Source organism: Melospiza melodia, chromosome 3 (genome assembly GCF_035770615.1).
Source record: "Melospiza melodia melodia isolate bMelMel2 chromosome 3, bMelMel2.pri, whole genome shotgun sequence".
In the NCBI taxonomy this organism is placed as follows: Eukaryota; Metazoa; Chordata; class Aves; order Passeriformes; family Passerellidae; genus Melospiza; species Melospiza melodia.
The window spans coordinates 46733393-46751915 of NC_086196.1; the positions used below are offsets into that span (position 1 = coordinate 46733393).

Here is an 18523-nt window from a genome sequence, read left to right on the forward strand (position 1 = left end):
ATTGTGACAGAATACATTAAAATCTATTTTCATTTGCAGGAAACTCCCCTAAGTTGGTCTGTTGAAACAGTAGAGGACACTTTGGTGCCTGAGGACTTGTTAATTGCATATATAGAAAAGCTCAAAAGTGATGAGACTGCTCATGCAGAGGAGTCAGCTATGGTTCTTTTCTTATTGAAAAACTTCATTAAAGGCCTAAAAATTCCCATGGCCTTTGGAAATGGTAGGTGTTAAGATTTTGCCTGTTACTCACACCAGTGAAAAAGGAAAGTTGTTTTTTTTTTTCCCTTCAGAAGTTGTTGGAATCATGGAAATGTTGCTTCCCTAACCTTCTCCTTTGTTACTGACATCTATAAAGATTGCTTACTGGTGAACATGAAATCAACCAAATGTATTGTCCTCTTTTAACTAGAGATGTCTGTTTTCTCCTGGTTTCTGAGGGTGTTCCTATGCACCTGCTGTGTATTAATTATAACCTGTATTTTTTAGAGAAATACTGGTGGAATCCTGAATCTCTGAAGCAAGATAGCAAAGACTACCTGCACATCATTTTGGGGCTGTTTGACCTGCTTGTCAGTGGAGCTAGTGAGGGAAGAGATGCTCTTCAGTACAGAGCATTGATGAATCTCTTATTCAAGGTATTATTTTTGCATTTGGTGCTCTGAATTATGAATCAGAGTCATGAAACTATTTCATGGTTGCATTACTTTTAAGAAAAACTAAGAAAAATGGTCAACAGGTCATGCAACACTGCTTGTGGCATTCAAGTACTGTGAGGAGATGGAAGTGTAAGCTTCAGCTGGGTTACTTAACCCTAATTAAATGTAATAATGGAAAACTAAAGTTAAAAAACAAAACATAAATGTACTATTGGAGACAAAGATGAAAACAACACTGATTCGCAGGACAAGATCAAGAGCCTAAAGTTTGAAGAAAAAGTTTTGGTTCTAACTGGTAGCAAGACAAAGGGTTGATTTGTAAAGTTTGTTAGTGTTTAAATACAGAAACTGGAAGGAAAACTTCTAGGAGAACTTTTGTGTTTCCTTATTACATCATCTCATGGTTTTTCACATGCATATGTAAATAACATCTGGCCTTGTGTATACATGCAGCATTTACTCAATAACTTTTTCTTCTCAAAAGAGACTGTTTCTCTGTTGTTCTGGGACAAAGTTCTCTTTCTGAGACAAAGTACTCCTTTGAAGTGGGTGGGGTGGTTTATCAAATGTTTTCAGTAGCAGTTTGCCAAATAAATTAAACAAGTGCTTTTTTCTTTTTTTTTCTTTTCCATTGTGTTAAATTTAAGGGACATCTAGAAAATTCAGATCTTCTCTTCAAATTCCTTTCCATTTTATGGACTTACAATTATAACCTTTCAAATCAACTGAACTATGAAGTCAGTGCAATGCTGCAGACTCAGGCTCTGTATATTGGCTATGCACTGCTTGAATCACTAGCAGACCAGAACAAGAAACAACTGCTATCACCATCATCTCCAGGTAGAGTAAAATTCTATCTGTCTGTCTGTCGGTCTGTCTGTCTCTCATCTTAGCACTCAATCACTGTACTTTTTAATTCTGTACAATTTTACAATATTTTATACCATGAAGGGTTTCTCGGGTTATTTATGTTCAGCTTCACTGGGCTGAGACAGTTCTCTTGCTGATTCACTGGTGCAGTTGTAAGTCCAAGCTTGAAGTAACTGAAGCCGCTTTTTTTTTTTATTTTATAAGTGTTAAAGTAGCACAGGGCTGTGCTGAAGGAGTCAGTTACAGGACATTACTGTCTGTGCAGTCTCAGGGTGTGACAGTCACTAGCAATATATGAGCTCTGAGCTTAAACACGAGTATAAGGACTGTGATGAAGCTCAGAGTCATGAATCTGTGAGACTCATGTGAGACACTTGGTTTTGTGTACCTTAGAGGCTTACAGTGAAAAGAGACAACTTCTTAATTTCAAAGTAATGTTGATTCCTCTTCAGGGACGGCTGCAGTAAGATTTTCACCACTCACTTTACTCTGTTCTTGTCCTCCTTCCCTCATTGTTCTTGCAGTGGTGATATCTTTGCTAATTAACTTGGCTAGTCCCGTGAGTGAAGTTCGAAGGGCTGCTCTCAACTGCCTCCATTCCTTGGGAGGAATAAAGGAGTCTCTGTTTCATCCTGTCCTTCAGCATTTGGAGCAAAAGACAGAAGAGATTGTATCTGACCCTACATACATAGCACAGGTATTTTTTTAATTAAGGTGTCTATTAATACAAGTTTTGTCTGCTGCTGTGAGCTTCTGTCTCACAGAAAAGAAATCAAGTTAACCAGGAAAGTTGTTTGTCTTTGTATCCAATAGTGGACTGACTTATAATTGTTTTAGGAACTATAAAAACATTTAGGTGATTTATTACATGCAGAGGGCTGAGAACCTGAGAGGCATTAACAGTGGTTTATTTCCAGATGAAGAACTCTGCTTATATATAGATGACAGTGTTATGAAAGCATCAAATAATTGTTCTTTTAAGGCATTTTTATTGCAAGAAAATAACTTAATTTTCACTTTGCTAATGAACCAGATTATGGGAACTCTATTTGAGGATCTTGAGACACAGTCAACACAGAAATCCCAGAAAAAAAAATTGTTGGAAGCTTTGGAAAACATACTTGATTGTGTACAGAACCGTATTTTCCCATCATATATTGCAAGAAACTTAATGAAAATTCTTCATGAAATCCATGGTGAAGTAAGTGCTGCCTTTTGAGTTTTTTATGGATTCTGCATTTGAGTGAAATGCTGAAATCACATATAATTTAGAAATAATGCTGTTAAATAATTCCACAATGTATTAGATTATTAGGTATTAAGTTGACACCTCCAGTAATATGCAGTGAAGCTGCAAAGTATGGTTTAATGAAACATAAAACGTTTGCATGCTCCTTCTGGAATGTAATGGCTGCAGAATTTTGCATTGGAGTTTTTAAAGAAATTCCCTTGATATTACTAAAAAATACTGTTTCAGAAGAGATTGCTGCAGAAGAAATGTGTTACTTTGGTAAGTGAACATTGAGTTTCCTGTACAGAATTGCAAGGTATCAAGTAGTGACTGTGAATTTCTTTTATATATATTAACCTAGTCTTATCTAGCATTTTCAGAATTCTCCAAGTGATGGAAAATATGACAAAGTTCAAAAAATGAATTAAATTTGAATTTTTATGTCCTGTTCAGTTGTATGTGTCTTGAAAAGATTATGAACTGCATAGAGGGTGTTAGTTGTTTTGCTTCACATTTGGGTTTTGTGGAAAACAGCAATCATAAATGGGTGGAAAAATTACCTTGTTTCTGTACTTTGAAATTATGAAATACTGTTCTGCAAATGAAAATAGCTAAGGAGCAGATGAGCAAGTACTTGGGGTAATCTCATATTATACCTTGTATTTTTCCAATTGAACAGCTGCTGCCTAAAATACTGTGTGCAGTGTGGTCCAAGAGAGAGGATGCTGCAGTAAAATGAAGCTGTGCTACTGGAAAGTTGTTAAACTGAGAATGGATAAAACCTCCTGTTATGCATTTTCTCTGTTTGCAGATGGTTCTCTCTCACCTCTTGCCTGTACTAGAGCGTCTGCTACAGAAGGTCTCTCACAATGCTGAGGCAATGTTTAAAGATGAAGTCATTCTCCTGCATCTAATCCTTGGAAAGTTTAATGAATATTCAGCCACCCTCCTGTGCAAGAATCAGAAGAGTCTGGATTTATTTATCAAAAGTCTGCATGCTGCCAAGAAAATATATGAAGAAATTCCACCATTTCAGATCACAGCACTTGGGCAGGTATGGCTTTATGAACTACCTTTTATTTATTTTTATGCTTAAAGCAGCTAGCAGTGTTTGAGATTGGATATACAAGGGCTCTTTCAGTGTAGAGGAGTCCATAGCTTTTGACCTGTCTTTTTTTTACTACAAGATTTCAGTGTCTCCATACTGTCTTTGAAACATCTAAACAGGCTACAAAACTTGAACTCTTAAAATTATCAGAAGGAGATATTGCTGCTTGCTCTACTTTTTGCATTTTGACAAGCACAAAATAGTAATACTGTATTTGCTTGCAGATGAGTTCCTGTATCATTTTAGATGCTGCTGTGCCACAGGTTTTAGGCTTTTGTCAGTCAGACAAGAGCTTTACTTAAACTTTTTCATCTGAGGAAAAATTGTCAACAAAATACAGTAGGTGAGAAATAGTTTAATTTGAAGGAAGCTACAGATTCAGGCCTGTATTGGCCAGGTGTAGGCATGTCCTTCCCAAAGGCTGGCAACAGCAAGTTTGTTCCCCACACTAGTCAGTTGTGTGAAAAATTTCAGAAATCAGTTTGTCTGTTGGATATTTCATGTGCCTGTGATCTACATCTTTTTGCCTGGATATATACAAGTATGTAGTTAATATGCAGTTTTTTGCAGTACTCCATGTTGGGGTGTGTCATACAGAGTCCAACATATATTAATTCAACACCTTGCAATTTTGCTACCCTCTTAAAGTAAACCTCTCTGCATCTTTTTTTTTCCCCTTTTGTAGATTACTAAGCCATTTTTTGCAGCTGTGTCAGATGGGATGGTGCAACAGAAGCTACTAAAAGTATTGTTTGACTTACTCTTAGACTGTAAGAACCCACTTTGTGCCCAGACAATCAGCAGTGTGTTTAAAGGGGTAAGTGGCAACCTCCAGAAATATGTTTCAACCCGTTGCAGTGTGATTTTGTGTCACCTACATTCAGTAACACTTGTTGTTTATATGATTTATAGTGGGAAAGGAATGGGAAGCTTTTTGTCAGAGAATAGTGTTAATAGCATGAAAATTTTGTTAAATGACTGCTTTTAAAAGGTGTTTCTTTAAAAGCCATCTATCAGTGACTTACTACACTAAGTGAATGAATGCAGCAGAAGTCACTTCTATTCTGGGAATATGACAGGAATATGTGGATTATATACCCATATGTGCATGAAAGAGATATGTTTTTAAAAAAGGCAGGGCACAGATATGTGATGTGACAAATTGTTCATTGGTGCTTGCATTGTTATTGTTTTGTTTCAGATTACAGTGTGTGCTGAGCAGATTGTCAAAGAACTGGAGCCTCCTGAGAAAACCCAAAATCTGGCCACTGTTCAACAGACTAGAAGGCAGAAAATGCAGCAACAGAGGTAAAGTAACTAGAAACCCACAAGTATTATCCATGTAGTTTGAAAACACCACTTGTCTTAATACATTGGATAGCTTGTACTGAAAACCCAAGAAACTATTTCTTCTTTTCACAGTAAAATAAATCCAAGCTACTTTTGGCATGGGGAAACCAACTCATGTCACTGTTTGAGAGCTCATGGAAATACAGTCAAAATATATTTTAAAATCCAGTATATTTAATGTTGACATTTGCTGTTATAGAATCATGGCACGGTTGAACAAGATTAATTTTTGTTAATGGTAAGGTTAGTGTAAAATATAGATGCATGGACAAATTACATACAGTTGGCTGAAACCTAACAGATGTTCATCAGAATATTTGTTAATTGACTGAAAAACAGTATTTTGTTTCCAGTAAGGTGGTAATATAATCACTAATTTTTAAATCTTTGTCCTGTTTCTTCTCTCCATTCTCATGGGGAACTGTTTTGTTCACTGTACTTACTCTCTTTAAACATTCTTTCAGCCATATTGAAAAAGGATATTGAGTTAATTTTCCTGATTTGACCTGGAATAGCTTTTTTAATTTTCCTTCACTTGACCATTTTGAATAATTATCACCTATTAGATTGACCCATCTGTAAACTGTACCTGTCACAGTTTACAAACAGACATACTCATACATTCTCCCCCATTGCCTGCATAGTCAGTGTGTTAACCACTAGTATTTCCAGAGAAGTAAGTTTCCTGGATGGCAAGCAGATCATCATTTAGACAGTTACCTGGAAACAGATTTTTTTTTTGTTTGTTTTCCTCCCCACGTCCAGAATTGTTTCCAATAAACACTTGTTTTTTCAAGTTCAGTCTGAAATTTTTTTGCTGTTTGTTTAAAATGTGTTGCTGCTTCAGTCAAAAGCCCACACACTGCCACCCCTCCAGGGAGCAGCAGTAAAGGACATACAATACTATGTGAAAGAAGAATTGTCTTTTTTTACTTGGGGGTGTGTGTGTGTTTCCTGAAGCACTGTAGCATTGCTTTGACAATCCATGATTGTTTGTCCTGTCTTTTTAGAAGGCCTCAAGGTGCAGAATTGGCACCAGCAACAAAGCACTCTAGCTGGCAGAGGGTGATGCTTATTCTGGAGTTACTGCAGCATAAGAAGAAGCTTCGGCATCCACAGGCATTGGTACCTGCACTTTTCAACCTTCTGAGCAGGTAAAACAGAGCCTGGACCCCTCTCTGCTGCAGCAGACACCCTAAACATGGAAATATGGGCTACTGGGTCTGTGCTTTTTGCCATGTTTTGTAGCTTAGCTTGCCTTTTTCAACTGAACTTCTTTTAGGCCAGTCAGGAGGAGGAGGGGAATGGGAAGTTATGATTTTTTTCCCTTTGAAACAGTAAGATTTTTACCTGATGCATAGCTTCTCTTCTGTGAAAACTGTATTGGGCAGAGGGCTTGGGATTGCCAAGAAGGATGACATCTATGCTAAAACTGGGATAATTGGCAGGAATCTTGTCTTCAGCAGAGTTTTATAATTCTCTAAGCTTTGAAATTCCTCCCAATACATTGTGAAACAGTCTTAGTCCAGTGTAACCTAAGGAAATGATTGTTTTTCCTGCCAGCCCTATATCCAGGCACTTAGGGTAAATTTGTATAGATTGGGTGTTTGTCTTTCTTTCCTTGTGACTTGCTTGTACATAGACTAACAACTATAGTCCAGGTGTTACTTAAGTTTTTGGCAGTGCTTTGATATATGTGTCTTTTATTAGACCAGTTGATGCATTTAAAGACAAAAAACCAGAAATTTTTGGCGAAGAAACTTTGCCAAAACTTTTGGCAAAGACTTTTTGGAAGCCTCCATGTGGAATTTATGTGGAATTAAAATTGCAGTTTCTTATTTGTGTCTTAATGTGCAGTTTGGTTACTTATTTTTGCATCTCTTTTTTTTCCATGAATGTATAGGTGTCTGGAACGCGCGGCATCAAAAGAAGAAAATATGGAATATACAAAGCAGCTGATCCTCAGCTGCCTGCTGAACATCTGTCAGAAATTGTCATCAGATGGTAGCAAGGTCCCAGCAGGTAAAAATCACCAGACTCATCTCTTAGTAATCCTCTCACAGCTCAGCATTAAAACAATGGTCTCAACTTGGTTTTTTTCCTTAGTCTACATTGTTTTGTTGAGGAGAGAGGGATTTCTCTATGAGGGTAAACAAGTTTACCTTCCTAATCATTTTTTGTAGATGCATTAGTTATGGTTTGCACACTAAAAACAGTGCTTGAGTGTACTGTTTGCTCCTACATGGCTGGCCACTGATGTATTAATAAGTGAGTATTTTTACCTGCAGATATCCTGGACAAAGAAAAATTCAGTGTGGAACTGATAGTTCGGTGCATCAGGTATTCTAAAATGCCCCAGACACACCACCATGCTCTGCTGCTCCTTGGTGCTGTTGCTGGAATATTTCCTGTAAGTAACACCTGGAATTTATGCGTCGGCTCCTTTGTTGGCTTCCAAATATTGGGTAGAGTGAAGAACATACAGATCTGTTCTGTGGGGAAAAACTTGCTGAAAAGGAGCCAGAGGCAAATGGACAGGGTCCCTGCTCTTTTAGGGCTTTCTATTCCATTTTAGTTAAAAACAAACATCTGTCTTGATGCTTTGGTTACCGGCCATTTGTGGCTCACAGTGAAATGCAGCAGAAATGGAAGCAGTTTTCTGACACCAGCCCTGCCTGACCTTTCTGCTGTGGTCATAGTTCTCATGTCTTGTTTCTTCTTTCTCCTGCTTTTTTATATAAAAAGGGAAAATACCTGGTCTGTTAGCACATGCATTCTTACAAGTTCCTATCTTGTACAACACTGAAAAATGAAATTGTAGTTGATAATAGAACTGGGTTGTTCTGATTTTAATTGACCAAGAAACAGGCCTTTTCTTGTATGGACTGAAATTTGACTGCACACTGTTCTAAGATACTTTTGCTTTGAAACTCTAAACCAGCAAAATGTACCCAGGTGTATCAAACTCAGCTTGCATCTTTATATTCACCTCAGTATATTCTCCACATGTTTGGAAAGGTAGCATGTTTTCCTAAAGATAAAGCTGTGATATTTTTCATAAATTTTTGGAGGACTTTGATAGTTTTATTGTTTGGGGGTTTTGTTTCCATCTTACTGCCATCTCCTGTTAGAGAACCAGGCATTTGTTTTACATTAATATTGGCTCTTAAAAAAATTTCAAGGTCAGAATAGAAGCAAACATGTTGTATTCATTTAATCTCACTTTTAAAATCTAAAGCACTTCTTCCAATCACTAAAACTAAATGAAAAATATGCCCATAATTTATTGCTCTAAGTCCTGGCAAAATGTGGGAAACTAACTTTTGAGCTAGGTGACACCTCTAATCCAGCCTTCTTAAAATTGGTTACTATGATTACAGTCTAGGCCCCAAAAAGCCAAAAATTGAGATTAGTATGGTTAGTTTACACTGTATGATTGTGGATATTGCAGATGTTTTACAGATACAAAAAAAAGTGGGTGGGAAAATCACTGGAATCTGTGCCACAACCACATTTTGAGCTTCTGCAGATTTCCTCATAGCTAGTTTTACTTGTCTTCACCTGGCACTGAAGGATACAAGGTGTTTTATCACACTAAATTCTCAATTTCCACTCTCTAATTAGTTGCTTGGATGTGTGTCTTGGTTTCTAAATAATGTTTGGAAATCTACCAGTCACACAATAAGTAGCATTAAGGGACAATATGCATTTAAAACTCATTTAGGGACAATATGCATTTAAAACTCATTTAAGGAGATTCTGAAAGATAATAATGATTCTCTTTTGATTTTTTGGGGTTTTTTAATAGGAATCTAGTGTCATTTGTAGGAATGAGAAATGCCTCAAGGTACAATATGCACAGCAGCATGAACTAATTTCATCTATTCTTTTCCAGGATAAAGTTCTTCACAACATCATGCCCATTTTTACATTCATGGGAGCAAATGTCCTGCGTCTGGATGACACCTACACTTTCCAAGTAATTAACAAGACAGTGCAGATGGTTATTCCTGCTCTTATACAGGTACATTTGTCTACTTAATGGAAAGATTATTAATTAAGTAACTTTATTTAGAATATTGGTGGTAGAATAAGTTGTCACCTACTCCAGGATTATTTTTATAGACATTAAATTGTATGTAATATAATGTAATTCAGACTTCTGTGTCTCTGACCAAGTTCATCAGACCGCTGCTTCTTTTCAGTCTTGAGTTTCTGCACTTTATAAATGGTTTAGCCAAAATTACCACAACTGTATGTTGAGAGGTCCTGAAACACACTTTAAGTTCAAGCTTTTTGTCATAAAAATAGTAGGCAAGTTCAGTAGAAGAACCATTGGAAGGAAGAATCTGGTTATTAGTCCTATAATATGTCATGGTCATAAGAATAGTAGATGTGGTTTGAAAGAAGTGGAAGTGCTTTTATTCTTCCTGCTGGTGTTTGTGGGGCTTTTCTTGATTTTGCCTGGACCTCTTAGATAAATGGTTATCAACCAAAACAAAAATAGACCCTTGTTTTTCAAATCAACATTTTCTTCATTCAGATTTCACTTGCACCAAAGAAATCTTGATTCTGGATCATAATTAGATTTAAACATGAAACATGATGTATAATGTCATGTAAAAATGAATTGAGGAAGAAAATGTTTTCAATAATGGGCTGAGGATTTCCCAGACTATAAATAATTGTATCTGTACACATTTTTCATCCTTATATATCCTCATCAGTTATAGTTCTCTATTATATAAAAAGAAAGAGAAATTAATTTTTTTGATTTTTTTTTTCTTTAAAATCTTTCCTAGCAGCTTGCACAAGTTTCTGTGACAAATTATTTGTTGTACACGATTATTACATGTGGGAAGAGACTAATGCTACTTGAGACTCTTTAGCCTGTGTATATTATTTTTCCTAGGCCCTTGAATCTAAGACCCTAACTCAAAGTTTTCTGAAGGATGTGGCTTTGCTTTCTCTTGATAATGTCTTGTTTGTTTCAGCTGATGCCAAGTAGAGTTTTTCTCATTTTTGTTTTTTTTTTTCTTCCTTTTTAAATTTTATTTGAAGCATCTTCCTTTAACACTGCAAAGGAGCTGTATGATTACAAACTTTACTTGGGAGCACTTAGGTTTTCCTTGAGGTTATGCATTTGGCAGTGCTGCTATCTGGCACTTGGTGCTTTCTCTTATTTTCTGAAGTTGCAAGAAAGGCCTTGTACCCTGCTGCAGTAACGTGTCTGAACTGCTGTGTTTGTGCCCAGGCTGAAGACAGTGACTTGTCAGAGTCCTCGGGAAGCGTGGAGGAGGTGGTGATCAAGATCATTCGAGTGTTTGTGGATGCCCTGCCCCACGTGCCGGAGCACCGGCGCCTGCCCATCCTGTCCCAGCTGATCACTACGGTGGGAGGAGACAAATTCCTCTGGGTTCTCCTGGTGCTGCTCTTTGAGCAGTACGTGACCAAAACTGTGACGGCGACGCCAAGCACAGACAAGGTTAGCAGGCTGAGGGGTCAGCTTTTTCCCTGAGAGCCTGATCTCTATTCTTCAAGGTCTTGCCTTTAGGGAGGTTCCTAATAAGCCCCAGGTCATGCTGGAAAAGGCAGTGAGCTCTGGATTTGTGCTACAGCAGAACCTGATGGTGATGTTGGCTGTGACTTGTACTGCACATTCAATAGTGCAATGTCCTGGGGCCTGAACAATAGATTAGATCAGATTGTATAGCAGTCCTTGATTTGAAGAGCTGATAATCTAATTATGTAGTGCTTCAGTAGTAAGGAAGTTGGGTTTTTTCCCTTCAGTTGTGTTTGTGAAACATGATACTGGTCTTTCTCTACAGACTAAGATGAAAACCCTAATAAATTTTTGTGTAGGCAGCCCCTGAGATTAGGTGAAAGCATAGTTTATGGGGGAAACAGAAAGAATTATTAAAGGAACATTGGTCAGAAGATAGTCTTTGCTGCAGCAGTTTAATCTCTCTCTCTACCCTCTGGAGCTTTGTTCTCTCCAAGGGCTTGCTGCTTTTACCACTGGTGTTAATCCTGGAAGTGTCCAGCTCAGCATGGCATTTTCACAAGCTCACTGAGGCATTTTTGAGTATTTTTATTAGTATTGATAGAAATATTCTTTCTTAATCCTTGAAATATTTCTTTTTTTTTTTCCTGAACCATTAACAGGATGCTGTTCTGGAAGCAGACACTGAATTTTGGATTTCCATCTGCTGCGAATTTAACGTACATTCTCAGTTCCAGAGCGTGATGAAGATAATCCAGTATCTGACAGAGCTGCCAGAGAATAAAGAAGGTAACCACAAAGCAGAGACAGCAAATGCATGTAAATCTTCCTAATTTGAGACAAGGGGTAGTGGTTTTAAATTAAAAAGGGATTGATTCAGACTAGATAAAAGGAAGAAACTTTTACTCTGAGAGTGCTGAAGCACTGGAACAAGTGTCTTAGGGAGGTGGTGGGTGCCCCATCCTCATCAGCGTTCAGGGCCAGGCTGGATGGGTCTTTGAACAACTGTAATTTTACTTTGTTTCTGTGATCCAAAATGAAATATCTTTTATTTTTGGGTGCAAATTTGTTTTGTCAATGTCTTCAACAGATGATCCTGGGACAAAGAAGTTAACGTGTAAGACAATGCCAAAAAATCAGGAGGGGCAGCTCTTTAATGTGGAATCTCACTCCGACAAACAACTCCGGCATTTCAAATTCTTGTCAGTCTCCTTCATGTCACAGCTTCTGTCTTCTCAGAGTTTTGTGAAAAAGGTAATAATGGCAGTTTGCTTCTAGACTGATCACAGTAAGTGATTGTGCCATATTGTAATAGCTGAGGTGTAATTTACTTTTTAGTATGACTTTATGTTCAAAGTGGGGGCACTGTCCAGTGTATCTTGCTGACACCTTTATTGGCACAGTTTTGAAACCTCTCAGTAATGTTATTTATTTTTAATAAGGCTTTTCCAGACAGTCTCCATTTATGTGACTGATGCATAGGTAACCAAGTGAAATTCTGGTTCCAGTGTATTCCCGCTGGTTTAATGGAGCTTGGGATTTCACTCACAGCCTGTGTAACTCCAAATTCAGTGTGGGATTCATGCTGTTAATTGTAAAGACAAAATGTTATGAATTTCAGGCTCTGACTCTAGCAGGTAGACCCAGTTTTTCAGCTGAAAATCATCCACCAGCATGAACTGCATTTGCTAATGTGACTGCATTGCCTAAGGTTCTCAAATTTCCTTCTAGAACGATGGCTTAAATACAAATGTAGGGACTCATAATTACCATGTTAGTGGACATTTGATTCAGAAAAACCAAATTAGTGTATTCTGGCATTTTAGTTTAATGATAGGAGGAGAGTTTCATATTTTCATTCTTGCTTTTTAAACCAGATAGTTGAATATGAAGAACCAGAAGTGCTGCAGGAGTTGGAACAGAGGTATGCTTTAAATATGCCCTACTCCTATTTTTAACTTTTAGTGCAACCCAGGAATATCTTTAGGTGTAGTGCCATTAGAATATCTTTTACTCTAATGATACTTTTTAAATGTCCTCTGCAACAAGCAGTATTTGTTATGTGCACATTACTTGTTTTTGTTTTATTTTTTTTCTTTTAACGGAATGTGAAACTTTTTATTTCTGAAAGATTACTCTACCCAATATCTACTCTTTTTCTGTATTTTTGATAGAGGTTATTTACATGTTTGGCCATAACTGTCAGGCTATTCATGTCTGAATCACCAAAGGAATTTGAGATTTTTAGCAAAATATATTGGTTCATTGGTAAAAAAAAAAGGATCATTGTTCACAGGTGCCTCTGTATCAGTGTAATCAAAGATCACAGTTGTAGCCATTGTGCTGTAAAAGCCAGTGGTAGTGAGATTGAGGGTTTCTTTTGCAGAGGCCTAGCTTGTATGTTTGTTCCAAGAGAAAAAGGGTGTAAGATTTATTTAAATGCTGTGTTCCATGAATGCTCATTTTTAAATTTTTCTGTTTCATTTCCTTGTATTTTTGTTGCCTTGTAAGATTTTATGCTTTCCAGTAATAACAATAGACTTCTTTAGTCTCGTTGTAACTTGCTGAAAGTTACTTCCTTTCTGTCTAGGCTGTTAGAAGAAGTTCTTCAGTACATAAACACTGTGGCATCTTCAGTGGAAGGAAATGTGGACAAGCCAACAGCCAAATTCTGGAGGGTTCTGCTTAGCAAGTGCTATGATATGCTGGATAAAGTAAGTCTCACTAGCCCCCATGATTAGCACTGGAGCATTGCTGCTTTTGCTTGTTGATATGATTATAAACTTTGTAGGGTTTCCTGTTGCATTAGTACTATATTTCATTGGATGGTCTGCAGCCTGGTACATCAGTGTTTAAACTCAGCTAACAACCTGAATAACTACAGCTAACAGCTTCTTAGGACAAGCAGAACAAAAATCAGGAATGCTTGTTGCCTTTAGGTTAATGTTCTTCTGGCTGTAAGCAGTCATTTTACTATGTCTGGTGGAGAAAATTGGCTCTTGGCAGCATTTCTCACTGTTAACTCATAAAATCATTTAGCTAATGCTGTTGCATATTTCTACATGAAATTAAATCCTTACACTTTCCCTCTTACTATTTTTTCTGATAGAAATGTATTTGTAGAATTTGAGTGGCTATCTTGTTGGAATTTTTTTTACCTGTAAAGCATATTCCAGTTTTCATTATGTACATGGAGAGGGCATTGGCAGAATTATTTTGGGTAAAGAGGGATAGAGCTGACAAGGGTGGACAAAAGGACTTGCTGAGGAAATCTCAGAGCTAGTGGATAATGGCTGCTTAGCAGCCAGTGAACACAACCAAGCTGGAACCTGCTTTGTTGTTTTGCATGCCTCAGATACAGCATTGCTGGCTTGTCCCCTCTTCTTCGTTCTTGAAACCCATAAGGGAAGTTGAAGAGAGTCTTATCAGGAGGCTGCCATGTCACAGTGCATGCAAAAGCATTTATGGTACCGTTTGTTTGTTTTCTTGTAGGTCAATGCCTTACTGCCAACAGAAACCTTCATCCCTGTGATTGGGGGGCTGATGATGAATCAGCTGCCGTCGGTGAGACGCAAGGCCATGGACCTCCTGAACAACAAGGTGCAGCAGCGCACCAAGTGGCAGAAGAGCCAGGTGAGGCAAAGGGGTTAAACCCAGTTCCTTTAGCAAAAGTACCCAGAGAGAGATTCATGTGCAAGTGCCTGACCCCCTGTAAAGATGGCACATACCAGTGCCAAGCCTGGCAAGGGCTCCTGAGCAGTGACACAAAGGCTGCCTGCCCACAGCTACCTTGCAGGTCCTGAGTTTCTCACTGAGTATCTGATATGTGTGTTCTCCTGTCCTCTCAGATCCTGCAGCTCTTAGAGCTGGTTCCTGAGCTCATTGCCATTGTCAAGTGCAGAAGAAAGGAGGAAGAGGAGGAGCAAGCCATCAACAGGCAGACTGCTTTGTTCAGCCTCAAGCTGCTCTGCAAAGGTTTTGGCACAGAAAATCCAGCGCCATTTGTGCCTGTTCTGAAAACAGCCATTGATCTCATTTCTTCAGAGAAGGAAGAAAAAAATGTGATGGGAAGTGCTTTGCTGTGTATAGCTGAGGTCACCTGTACACTGAAAGCCCAAGCAATCCCTCAGCTTCCAAGGTACTGTTGGGTTCTTCTTAACAGAACCAGCTGCAGCAGGAGTTAGTTATACCAAAATGCATTACTGAAGGAATGCTGATGAAAGCATTCTGCCCCTGTGTGTGTTTTGTGCAGACAAGATTAAAAGTATTTCTAGTGCTTGAAGGTGCTTTGTGGTCATAGAACTAAGAAACTAGTAGGAAAAATTGCAAGACTTTTATAATGCACAGTAGAGTTCCTTATGGAGTCTGCTGCTAGAGAGGCAACCTCTATGGCTTTAGAAAAATCAGACCATACTTGGTATTTTTTCTGTAGAACAGATTGCATTTAAAAACAGTTGAAAACCCTTCATGCTACATTATTTTATCCTCCCTATCCAAGAAGAATCCAAGTATCTAACTTGTTCCTTGTAAAACTGTTTCATTTCTTTACAAATACAAGTCTCTTATTGTCATTAAATCTTTAAACTAAAGACAGGGCTTTGAGTAACCTGATCGAGTGAAAGGTGTTGATCTAGATGATCTTTAAAGATTTCATCTGACCAGACCATTCTGTGACTCTAAATTTAATATCCTTCATTAGCTTCAAAATAAAATATGACAGTGAGCCTAGAATACTGAGCTTTCTTGAATACACATGTAAAAATTCTTCTGAAAATTGTCCCTGCAGGCTTAACAGATGGATTTATTGGATTGGAAACATACCTCCAAATGGTCAGTTATTTCACCTTTCTCTGTTTATGTGTGGTTATTCACAGGCTGATGCCAGCACTCTTGAAGACTTTAAAATGTAAGAAGGAGCTGGTCTCCAATGAGATTTATCTGCTGAGTGCCATCACTGCTCTGCTAAAGGTTGCAGAAACACTGCCACACTTCCTTAGTCCTTACCTTTTGGAGTGCTTGTTGCAGGTGAGCTCTGTGACTCCTACAGGTGTGTAAAGGGGGGACAGGACCTGCCCAGATCCCAGAAGAATTACTTTTTTAGTATCCAGTAATCCCAGGCATTACTTTCTTATCTCTGAAACTGAAGTAGGAGTGTGTGCCAACTTTGTGAAAGCTCATAACCACTCTTCTACTCACCTTCTTTTGCAGGTAACTCAGACACAGAACCTAAAAGCATCTCCTTCTCCTCCCTCAGGTTATATTTTTCCTCTTTGTAAAGGGAGGTGAATCACAAAGAATCATTCTGTAATATTCAGTCTCCTCAAATGTGTATCTGACACTCTTGTGGGAGTCATTCTAACCCTCTGCTGCTGACACAGGCATTTTTCAGTGTTTGTCTTCTGAAGACAGTGAGGCTTTGTACACAGACCTTAGCATAAGGTGTTCCAAGTGGTGCAAACAGCAAAATTCCTGTCTGACATTTGAAGCAGACAACTACTATAAAATAAAATCTTAAGTTGCTAAGTAGGCCTAACTTTTGTTGGAATTCCTCACAGGTTGTCCGCTTGGAAAAGATTGTGGCCGAGTTCGGTCCCACTTCCCAGATCAGTGTCCGTGTAGCAGCACTGAAATCCATCCTAGCGACGAGGCTGGCTCCCCGCATACTCCTGCCCGCGGTCACCAAGTGTTACAGTGAAGTGCTGCATACCCGCAAGGTAAGGGCTTTCTTCATCCTTCAGTACTGTCATAAAGATGGAGAAGAAACAAAGAGCCAAAATCTGGTTCAGCTGTGTCTCCTCCTGGCACTGTGGCTGTCACCATCCGCCTCGCTGTGGCTGAAGAGTGAGAAACAAAGGGAGTCTCACAAGCACTGTTCAGCAATAACTAAAACACCGCTGTGTAATCAGCATTGCTTTGGTCACAGATCTAAAGCACAGCACTATGTGAGCTGCTCTGAAGAGAACTAACTCCATGCCAGCCAAATCTGCCATAGTCTTTATATTATTATCTCTGGAGTTTTTTGTACTGCTGCAGTGATTCAGGAAAGGTAGATCTGGAAGAGATCTACCAGTTTAATGTCCTTTGCATGTCAGATGATGAATGCTTTGGAGATCATCCCATTCATAAAGGACTTCATTTATGTGCTAGGAACCTGAGTGAGTGAGTGAGTGAGTGAGTGAGTGAGTGAGTGAGTGAGTGAGTGAGTGAGTGAGTGAGTGGAGTATTTTCTCCAGTATGGCAGAGGGTAGACAAAATGCTTTTCAGGAATCCTACTAACTTAAGCCCCAAAAAGTACAAAGAAAAAGCTTATTTATTTTATCGACAGTATTTCAGTGGGTAAATGCATGAAGTACATAAATCCAATTCCCTAGTTATGTTTTTCAATTACTGTCAATATCACAGTTGCCTTTGCATTGCTTTGCTTTTGTTTTGGCAGAACTGCCTGGGTCCCCTTATGAACATTTTGAAGGAGCACATTACTGGTATGGAGAAGGAGCACCTGATTTCCCATCAGGCTGAACTGACAGCATTTTTCATGAAAGTCTTGGACTTCCGAACAGAGCATGCTGAGGTAGCTCAATTGGGAGGATGAGCAGCAGCTTCACCTCTCTACATGCCAATTGCATCACTTGTTTAAGAAAAGATTAGCAGATTCCATTGTACACGTGCTCTGAAATTCTGGGTATCAGATATTCTGTTCCACATTGGTTTTATGGTGGAAAACATGGTAGTTTTTAGTCTGAAATAGAAAAAATTAAAATGTGCTTTGAAAGCTCAAATTCTTACATTTCAGACTTAGAATTATGTTTTCTGATTTTTCTAGGATGATTTAGAGGAAGTTGGTAAGATAGAGGCTTACATTATTGACTGTCTAATCAGTATGGTTATGAAACTTTCCGAAGCGTCTTTCAGGCCCCTCTTCTTCAAGGTAAGAAGTCTAAATGTAATTCATCTGCATCAGCATGTTTGTGTTTTCCAGTGCACAGACACAGGAAACAGCTAATCTGCCTTTCACTTTCAGCTCTTTGATTGGTCCAAAACAGAGGCTGCCCTAAGAGACAGGCTGCTGACATTCCACCGAATAGCAGACTGCATTGCAGACAAGCTCAAGGGGCTCTTCACCCTCTTTGCTGGTCACTTAGTGAAGCCGTTTGCTGAGACACTGAACCAGGTCAACATTTCTAAAACTGGTAAGTTGTCAATTACTGGCTACAGAAAGGCTTAGTCTTGATTGCTGAGAGGCTAATTTTAATTGCAGAAATTTTTTTTACGGGATTTATTTCACAGCACCCATAATTCATTTCTCTCCTTTTTCTTCCTGTGGTAAATGAGAAATCTTTCTCTGATGGAACCAAAGGACATTTTTCATCCATAGGCATGGGGCTGCTATTACAATGTTGTGACCAAATGAAAATTTTCTGTGTCAGCCCCCGTGAGCTTCCCTGAGTATGAAATTGTGTAGAAAGAGGGTTTCTCTTTTTACTTTTTCCTTTTTCATTCATTGACTTCTCTTATATGCTGCCTGGTGTATCTAGACTCCTCTGCTTTCTTGGGCAAAAATAGATGTTATTATTTTCTGTGCGAAATTTTGCCCATCCCAGTTGTGACCTGAAGAAATTCTCCATATCCACAGGTATGGCCAAGCACTTCTGTAGCCAGCGGCTATTCTCTTTTATTTCCATCAGTAGCACACCTGCTGGGGAAGTAGCTCAACGCCAGATACTCTATCACATCCACTTGATTGTTCTGAGTGATGAGTACATAATTGCTATGTAGTACATCCCATAGCTACATTGACAGAC

General features: G+C 38.6%; 1 protein-coding gene across 1 annotated transcript in view; it reads left to right on the top strand.

The window, feature by feature from the left end:
• The window catches only part of HEATR1 (HEAT repeat containing 1), a 34814-nt gene that overhangs the window by 14136 nt on the left and 2155 nt on the right, over positions 1-18523 (top strand). The window contains exons 18-41 of the mRNA XM_063151595.1: positions 40-223; positions 490-638; positions 1307-1499; positions 2054-2226; positions 2563-2730; positions 3572-3814; positions 4554-4685; positions 5070-5176; positions 6229-6372; positions 7122-7240; positions 7507-7628; positions 9114-9242; positions 10473-10703; positions 11384-11510; positions 11812-11975; positions 12599-12645; positions 13312-13435; positions 14214-14354; positions 14570-14859; positions 15596-15746; positions 16277-16435; positions 17158-17292; positions 17545-17649; positions 17743-17911. Of these exons, the coding sequence (XP_063007665.1) occupies positions 40-223; positions 490-638; positions 1307-1499; positions 2054-2226; positions 2563-2730; positions 3572-3814; positions 4554-4685; positions 5070-5176; positions 6229-6372; positions 7122-7240; positions 7507-7628; positions 9114-9242; positions 10473-10703; positions 11384-11510; positions 11812-11975; positions 12599-12645; positions 13312-13435; positions 14214-14354; positions 14570-14859; positions 15596-15746; positions 16277-16435; positions 17158-17292; positions 17545-17649; positions 17743-17911 (3706 nt within the window). The remainder of the gene's footprint in view (positions 1-39; positions 224-489; positions 639-1306; positions 1500-2053; positions 2227-2562; positions 2731-3571; positions 3815-4553; positions 4686-5069; positions 5177-6228; positions 6373-7121; positions 7241-7506; positions 7629-9113; positions 9243-10472; positions 10704-11383; positions 11511-11811; positions 11976-12598; positions 12646-13311; positions 13436-14213; positions 14355-14569; positions 14860-15595; positions 15747-16276; positions 16436-17157; positions 17293-17544; positions 17650-17742; positions 17912-18523) is intronic.